General features: G+C 46.2%; 1 protein-coding gene across 1 annotated transcript in view; it reads right to left on the bottom strand.

Annotated features, from left to right (window-relative positions):
• Positions 1-1,364: 1,364 nt before the first annotated feature.
• NIM1K (NIM1 serine/threonine protein kinase) overlaps positions 1,365-8,884 on the bottom strand; it is a 16,159-nt gene continuing 8,639 nt past the window's right edge. Inside the window, exons 2-3 of the mRNA XM_006912436.1 lie at positions 4,314-4,582; positions 1,365-2,234 (exon numbers count right to left, since the gene is read on the bottom strand). Of these exons, the coding sequence (XP_006912498.1) occupies positions 1,485-2,234; positions 4,314-4,582 (1,019 nt within the window). The 3' untranslated portion in view covers positions 1,365-1,484. The remainder of the gene's footprint in view (positions 2,235-4,313; positions 4,583-8,884) is intronic.

Below are 8,884 nucleotides of genomic sequence, written 5' to 3'. Positions count from 1 at the left end.
CCTTTGATGAGAAAGGTCTGGGTCAGACTACTGAATCTAGACCAGCCGAATGCCGGCCAAAGGTGAAGGAAATTTAGAATGAGTGAGGGAGGGATGAGTTTAACCTCAAGACGAGCTGCGGTAATGACTGTAGCTCAGTCATTTTCAAAATGTGGTCCCTGTCTAGCAGTAGCAGCATAACCTGAGAACTTCATAGAAATGCAAATTCTTGGGCCTCACTGCAGACATACTGAATCAAGAACTCTGGGGGTGGGGCCTTTAGCAAGACCTCCAGGTGATTTGGATGCGCTAGAATTGGAGGACCGCTGTTGTAGCTTGTTCTACTAATCCTGCTGCATTAAGTTCTTGCAGGTCTCACTACTCTGCAGAAGATGACTCTGCAACAGATTGGACTTAAACAGAGAGAGAATCTGAGTAGAGCCAGGGGTGGGGCTGGGCTCTATCGGACAGTTCCTGTGCACACTTCAGATCCTTTTAGCCATACTTCTCCTCCAGCCACTGATGCAGCGGCCGTTTCCATGCAATTTCTAACAGCTTCATGCAGATCCTACTTGACCACATCTTGTCTTAGGCCAGTGGTGCGTATGTACCTCTTACTTCCCGCTCCAGGGCTTCTCTGACACTAAGGCATGGGAAGCACAAGGGAACCCACCTGGCATTCATACAGCATAATCTGAAAGCGAAGGACAGGCAACACCGTGGGGCCACTCTTAACCAGTGGTGAACAGGGGCTGATGGACAAATGCTTTCCCCTTCTGTACCCTGGCCAGATACCTGGGATGTGTTGCCTAAGGCTCCTCAGAGGATCCAGCAGGACTGGTCAACTTGTACTGGCTTTTTTTGTTTCTCTCCCCTGCCCCTCACTCCCGCTCTCTAGGATCACTTTCCAAATAACAACTCTACACGGAAGGCTTTGTCTTGAGCTCCATTTAGGAAGAACCCTTAGCTGTCTAAAACCTGTCTAAAACCCCTAGCTGCCTGGTATGCTCTTGGCCTGCTTCTTATTCAGATCTCAGATTGCCATCTACTCAAAGTGACCTTCTCCAATGATCTGATACAACGTAGCGAGCTTCTAATATCAGATCATCCCATTTGAATTCTGTGCGTAGCATCTATCACTAATATTTTTTTTTTTAATTTTTTTAGTGCCTCTGTCCAGCACTAGAATATTCTGCATAAGACAGGAAGAACCTGGCCTTTTTTATTCTTTGCTTTTTCCTCAGCACCTTAAACAGTGCCTGGAACAGCAGCCACTGAATAAATACTTCTCGATTAAATGAATGAATGCTAGAGTTTGAGAACAAGAGAAGTTCGCAAATCGAGCCAGAATCTGAGCTAAGAGAACTTTTTCGGGGGCGGGGGGATGCATACCTTAAACTTAAATTTATTTAAAAATTACAAAAAATGTCTCCACCAAGTTGTCTGTGAAAAAAATTAAAAGCAGCAACAATGATCTTGGTTAATTACCAACAGTCTAGTGCAATTTATAAAATTGAACAAAATTTGGACGTGTGTCTTATGCCTCTGTAGACACGGGACCCTTTTTTTAGGTCCCTTTCTTTAGGCTCTGGCAGTATCATTATTGGGACACTTTCCAAAGCCTTTTTCCTTTGGACTCTGTGTAAAATAATTCGATAGACCCCTGTGATGGAGCTTCGGGCATCTCTCCCTTGGTTGTTTCGAATATGCTCTTCTGTAATACCCAAATGTTCTAAAGTGCTTTTGACTTCATTTTCTTCTTCTTTGAGGGTGCTGGTTTCTGACAAATGTTTCGGATCCAGTTGAAAAGGTTCCAGAGGGGTGGGATATGGCACCCCTTGCATCCATTCATTGTTCATGATGGAGTCAACCCCATACCTCTCAGTGGGTATGGGCTGAAGGACGCCCCGGATGAGTCGGAGGCAGGGCTCGGACACATATGGAGGCACGCTGTAGGTGCCCTCAAGGATGCTCTTCTTCAGTTTGGCCACAGTCTCTGCCCGAAATGGCATGGTGCCAGTCACCATGAAGTACAGAAGCACCCCCAAGGCCCAGATATCCACATACACGCCGACGTAGTGCTCGTCTCGGAAAAGTTCAGGTGCAGCGTAGGGAGGAGACCCGCAAAAAGTGTTCAGCATTTCACCTTTTTTACTCACTGTGCTGAATCCAAAATCACCCACTTTCACACAAGTATTACTAGTATAGAATACATTTTCTGCTTTCAGGTCTCTATGAATAATTTGATTTTCATGCTGTGGAAGAAGACATAGGAGAAAATAATCATTTCCAAAGTAAAATATCAACATAAAAAAAAATGCATCAGTTGCTTTGAAACAGTGTGATGGTGTAATAACAGAAATTCAATGCTGATTAATCATGTCAGCAAACCTCGAGAGCTGCCCGGTCATAACTTTTTGCCACACACAACACCCACATGCCCCAAAGAGATGACAGGTCTTATTCTTCCGTGGATTAAGAATTGGAGTCTGTCTTGCACGTGTGAACTCAGGAATAATGCCAGATCTTATGAAACTACATGTTCTGAAACACAATGAAACAGTAATCCTTCATTTTTGAGGCCATAGACAGATTTTTCTGGCTCAGCAATCTCTTGACAAGGGCCAACATCACGAAGGCTTGGAGCCCTCTGCAAGCTTTCCAACCATGCTCCTTGGGGTAGGCTCCTTCATAGAATTCAGTAGAAGGGAGGAGGTTATGTTTGACAAGCTCCTAGTAGCAGATCCCACTGTGGGTTGTGAGCACATGCCCCCACCCCAACCCTTGCATTCTGAAACCAGACAAAAAATCTTGAGGCCCCTCGACTTGTTCAGTCCCAAGGGCTCTGGGGGAAATGGTGTAATGTTACTTTTCCCCAAGGGCCTCCTGTGATAAGAATCCAGGGTTTGGAGCCTGGCAACTGGTTAATTCTAGGTTCAATGATGCCACGCGTATTGTGACTGTCAGTTTTCTTCTTTGTAAAATGGGATACTGATAGGAACCTCATGAAGTTGTTCTGAGAACTATATGTGATGCTGTATCTGCAATGCTCAGCATGGTCCTGGCTCACAGTAAACACACTCAGTAAAATCTGGAACTATGTCTATGATTTACTCTTCCTCTTTTCAGAGACCAGAGAGCTGTGAGAAATGTCAGGGACAGAGCTGCAGAGGACTCAATCTGTACTCTCTACTGCTGGGTTCTCTTCTGGTCTCTCACCAGATTTCTTTTCCAACTAGAATATGAAAGATTGTTTTTCCACCTGTTCTATTGCATGATATGAATCTGGCTTGGCCCTGACCCTGATAAAGATAACCGCAGTACAGGCCACTTAAATTGACAACTCACGGTGGTAAGTACTACAGGCCTAAAACACCCACCACCATTACAACCAGGTTCTTCTCTCTTGCTCACTTCTTTTTTACCCTCTTAGACTCCCCCCACCCCACTATCTTGGGTTCCCCAGCTTACTAATTCCCCTGCTAATAATTTATCCAGGAAGTCATTGATCCCAGTCCTTGACCCACAACGACCAGGCAAAGGAGTAATCTGGAAACGGCCTCTCAACTAATATAGACTCCACGCAAGTGTCTTTTTTCTGTCAGTTGGACTGAGATCTGGGTAAAGAGGGTAGTTCAAACTTCTGCACTAACAGAGTCATAAAAGTGGTAGTCAGGTATGTAAATCAAGTTCCTCCTGTGTGCCCAGCATAAGGGCAGCGATAGAAAGGAGGCAGAAGAACCAGTTCTTAAAGGAACCAGGGAGTGTGCTCCAGGGGTCCAGATTTATTTAAAGAAATAATTGCAGAACTAAAATAAGAATGACATAATCAAGTGTTAATCTGCTGAGCACAGAGGCAGCAAGAGCTTGAGATGTTCGCCAAAGTCAAGAAGATCCATGTGAGCTGAAGTGGGGTGGAAAAACGTTTCAGAGAAAAGAGACAGAACTGAGCTGGGTCATGAAGTGTGAATAGGATTTGGAAGAGGAGAGGTGTGAAGAGGGCAGAGGGCATTCTCAACACAGAGTTAGGAAGGCAAGGCCAAGAAGCAACGAGGAGCCAGATCTTCAGGTAATGGAAGGTGAGAAGTGGGTGTGGCCAGGGAGTGTGTGGTGGTCATCCAGCTGCCCAGAGTGACTCCTCCCAACTTCCTCCGAAGCCAGGAGGCTGCCCTGTAAATGGGGATCCTTGGGCATTGCCTGAGCAGCAAGGAGCATGATGCCAGTCAGGATTCTGACTCTCACAGGCTTCTGTCTCTGGACACTTGGATGATGGAAAACTAAAGCCCCATGCTCCCATCGTGAGTAGAATAAGAGAAAGACTCGGGCCCACTCACCATGTGCTTCACGGCAGACACGATCTGGGAAAAGATGAGTTTGCTTTCTGGTTCTGAGAGCTTCCCCTCAGTGCTAATTTTCCCGAAGAGCTCCCCACCGCCTGCATACTCCATCACCAAGTGGAGTTTGGATAGGGTCTCCACGACCTCGTAAAGGCGGATGATGTTGGGGTGATGCAGTTTTTCCATGCTGGAGATTTCGCGGGATAGTAGCCGTTGGGTTTTCTGGTCTAACTTGGTCTTGTCCAGGATCTTAATGGCCACTTTTTCTAGTGGGGGGGAAAAAAGGTCAAAGGTTATGCCAGTGTTCACAGGCTCATAGAAATTTCGAACTGGAAGGGACCTAGATCTGCCCCTTTATTTTACTAGACACGGAGGTTAAAGGGCAGTTCCCGTGCTCACAGAGCTTATCAACGGTGATGACAGAGAGCAAAGTTCTTGAGTTCAACATCAACATTCATCCCTGATCATCGGTGTGTCTTCCACACACAGGTGTTGATGCCAACGCCTGCCTCCCCAGGAGGTTTCAGTGCGATGATCTTTATCCAGTTTTCTGGATAAGTTAAAGCTCCTTTGCTTGGCTGAGAATGCCCCTCTTGATCAGACTCTGCCCATCTCCTGAATCTCATCATCCATCACTCTAGGTCACCATCCTCACCTCCCCATGCACAGCTTCAGTCCAATTGTTGCAGAAGGTTTTGTTGTTCCCTGAAAAGGGGCTGAACATTCATGCCTAGGACTTTTCTTCTACCTGGATCATTTCTTCTATCTGGTTCATGTCCCCTTCCCTTTTCTTGACTCGGTTCATTCCTGATGGCCCCTCAAGGCTAGGCTCAGAACCAACTTCTTCCAGGAAGCCTTCTATGACTCCTGTCCTAGGCAGATCATGGCATCCAGGTTTGGGGTATTCTCTGTACTACCATCTCAGCACACTGGCCTCTAAATGTTGACTCCTTGTTAGTCTCCTCCTCGTACCCCCTTCCTCGTGTAGGCTATGTTTTACTTGGATGCATAGTACTCAGTGTGTGGAGTGTTGGCGAGGGCATAAGGAGGCCGGCACTGTGGGAGCGCATGGGCATAATGGTTCTGGACTATAGTTTGACATTTTTGTATTGAAGGCCTTAAAAGTGGTGGCACCCTTTGACCCAACCATTTCACTTTGGGCTAGCTATTGCAATCCTTGGTTGACCTCACAGATTGCAAGGACCTTGTCAGCTTACAATCTCCTATTTTTTTTTTTTTTTTACGCCTACAGCACCTGGTCTTCCTAGGTGGTCTCCCATCCAAGTACTAACCAGGTCCGACCCTGCTTAGCTTCCGAGCTCAGGGTAGCGTGGTCATAGACTCACTTTTGGCAATTTAATATTAAAGAAATCACCTGACACATGTACAAGATTGTGTGGGTAACAGGACTTCTGTGATATTGAGAACAGAAAGAGAGATGGTACACCATACAGCTATCAAAATAATGATGTTGATCTTTATTTATTGACATGAAAAGATGTTCAATATGGAACAAGTGAGGAAAGTACAAACATACATTTGCATAGAAAAAAATCTGGTGAGATATTCACCAAAATGTTTAGAATAATTATTTTATTAATAGCGGGATCAGAGACAGTTTTCCTTTAAATTTTTCTTGCTTAGCTATATATTCTAACTTTCCTCCAATTAATTATATAATCTAATTATACAGTTAATATAGATTAATTGTGTAATAAAAATAGTTAACGTTTGAAAGTGAATGAATCTCTACTCCAAAGCAAAACTTCATTCATTTTTTGGTTCATACTGAACCAGGCTTTCCAGTAGATAAAAAGGATTTTCTAGGCAAGTAAACGGGGAGAACAAGACCGCAGGGCATCTGTTCGACCTACTTGCAAAACAATTGCTTTGAAGAACTTGGGCACAGTAGTTACCGGCATGAAAATAGACCGCCGCTAGTTTATAATAGGCGTGTTATTGGTGTATTACAGCAGGTACATTAGGGCTCCTAGAATGGAAAGAGGCAGGGTGCACTGGGGTCTGATACAGCCACACGTGCTCTGGGGGAGGCGATGCTGGAGAAGGACGAGGTGAGCCAGAACTGAGCAGGGCCCTCAGGGCTGTCATGTCAGTGGGCCGTGGGCCCCAGCAATGGACCATCAGCACCATGTTACCTGAAACAGAAACATCTGATTTTGTGTAGCCTATTGCATGAGCTGTTCTTTTAAAGGCAAGAATAATGAATTCCATCCTTCAATCTGGTAGATCGTCTGGAGAAGAGGCCACCGCCGCTCCTCGGTCCTCGCCCAGCGCTGGCCCAGACTTCCAGCAAAGTGCATGTCCCTCTCCTCTGCCCCTCAGCCACGTGGCAGCTGCACACGGCTCCCCACATTATGAGTGCTCAGGATCAGGTCATTGTGCAGTTCAGGCTGCTCTCGCACACCTCCCTTTAGCACAGTCCTCATTTTACTTCACTTTTTAAAAGTTCATATTTGAGTGGTTCTTAGCAAAAGCTATCCCTGGATGGCCTCGCTCTAGTCCAGACCTGTACCCTCCACTTTGTGTTAAATCAGATTATATCCACGTCTCATAACATACACGCATAATCATAGACGACGTTTAAAAAGCCCTGGCATTCCAAAGTGGTAGAAACTGCTGCTCCATGAAGGACTGGCTCTCTTCCAACAAATGTTCAGTGAGTCCCTACTGTGCACCAGGCAACAACAACAAAAACAGAAACTGTTCCTACAGTCCAGTGAGAAAGAGACTTTGAAAAAAGGCCCTAGTACAAGTGTGGCACAGGTTAGGAAGGGGAACAGATGGGAGACCAGAAAGGCCTCCTCAAGAAAGGACACTTAAGTCTGACCAGAACGTGAGGAGGGGGACCCCACACTTGGCCGTGGGAACGGCGTGTGTGTTCGAGGACCTGAGAGTACCCCCATCATGCTGGACACACAGAAAGAGGGCGCGTAGCCCTAAATCAGCCTGGAGTCGTGGGCAGGAGTCAGATAGTCCAGAGGCTTGGTGGCTGTGTTAAGAAATGTAGCCTTTATCCTGAGGGCAGTGGAAAGACATTACAAGGATTTAAGGGAGAGCGTCATAACCTGATTTCCATTTGGAATGAATACTCTGGCTGCAGTGTGGGAAATAGACAGAAGAGGAACAAGCCTGAGAGGGGGGCCGTGGTTTCGCAGGTGACAATAGCCATCCCAGAGGGAAGAGCTCTTGCTGGTGGCGGGGGAGAGCGAGAGAAGTACACAGACTTGAGAGGTAAGTCTGGTGAAGAGTCTGACACAGGTCCCACCTCGTGGGCAACACATCTCTTAACCCAGGACGTAGGAACTCGAATGTCTCTAGAGGACAGGGTGCTAAGTGGGTGGCAAGCTTATTGTAAGCCAATAGGGAGCAGTGGGGACTGTGGAATCCTGAGGAGTATGTGCCCCAGTGCAAAGGGGCAGCTGCTGCTCAATGCCAGATTGGTCCCATTTGGAATGTAGGCTTGGTGCTGTCAAATTTGATTTTTTTTTTTTCCAGAGAAGCCAAACATCTGAATTTTTATGCACATCTTCCAATTATTAATTGTCAGCAACTAATTCAAATTTTTAAACCTAGAATGGACCAAGCAAATATGTCTACGCAGGACCAAGGGGACAAGGGGAGAGAGCGGCTATTAGAACCTAGACAGTGTTGTGTAGCAAAAGCCGCCTTGAGGGGAGCTAAAACCTTCCTTCCAGACACATCGCCAGCCTGCGTCGACCTTACAGTGAGGGGCTGGGGGAACAGATGTCCAGCCCTCCCTCTCCTTCCTATGATCCCCTGCAAGGGCTCCCTACAGACCAAAGCCAACCGAAACCCAGAGGACTAAGGAGACTCCACGTAGTCCGGGACGGAATGCGGGATGAGGAGCGGGGCAGTCGGAAGGTCCCAGCACAGCGGCTCAGAGGGGAAGCGTGTGGGATGACTAGGGGATATACGCTTAGACTGGAGGTCAGGGAAGATTTTAACATTTTCCCCAGAGTCTCAGTAAGTGTTAGCTAGAGGAAAGCAGAGGAGCGGCATTAAGGGGAGGTTCTTAGACTAGGAATGTGTAGGAAAGAAGATCTTGAGGCAGGAAAGACCCTGATGCCTTAGGGTAATGGTCTTTAATTGGCTTCCTTTATCGATAAAATGTTTTCAAGTGCTACTCTAATATATGTATATTTACTTATAAATTAAATGCTTTCATGCTAATACACATAATCACAGAAATTGAAAAGACATAATTACAAATAAATATAAATGGAAATGCTAATATTTTCTTCCCTCATCCCAGTGAATCATCTCAGGCAGCCCCTAGGATATGGTAGGGAGACCACTCGGAGCCACCAACGACCTCCAAGTTGCTAAAACCAACAGTCAGTTCTTTGGCTTCATCCCTCCTCCTTGAAACACCTTTACCACTTGGTTTCTGGGACAACACACACCTGATTTTTCTCCTACTCCTTGCCGCTTTGATGGCTCTTTTGCTGTGTCCTTTTCATCCCTGTTGCCTCTAAATGTTGGATACCTGAAAGCTTAGTCCTTGGACCTCTTCTCTATGATTATTC

Source organism: Pteropus alecto, unplaced genomic scaffold (genome assembly GCF_000325575.1).
Source record: "Pteropus alecto unplaced genomic scaffold, ASM32557v1 scaffold73, whole genome shotgun sequence".
In the NCBI taxonomy this organism is placed as follows: Eukaryota; Metazoa; Chordata; class Mammalia; order Chiroptera; family Pteropodidae; genus Pteropus; species Pteropus alecto.
Note: the sequence above shows the minus strand (reverse complement) of the source record. Positions and strands in the feature narration are given on the sequence as shown.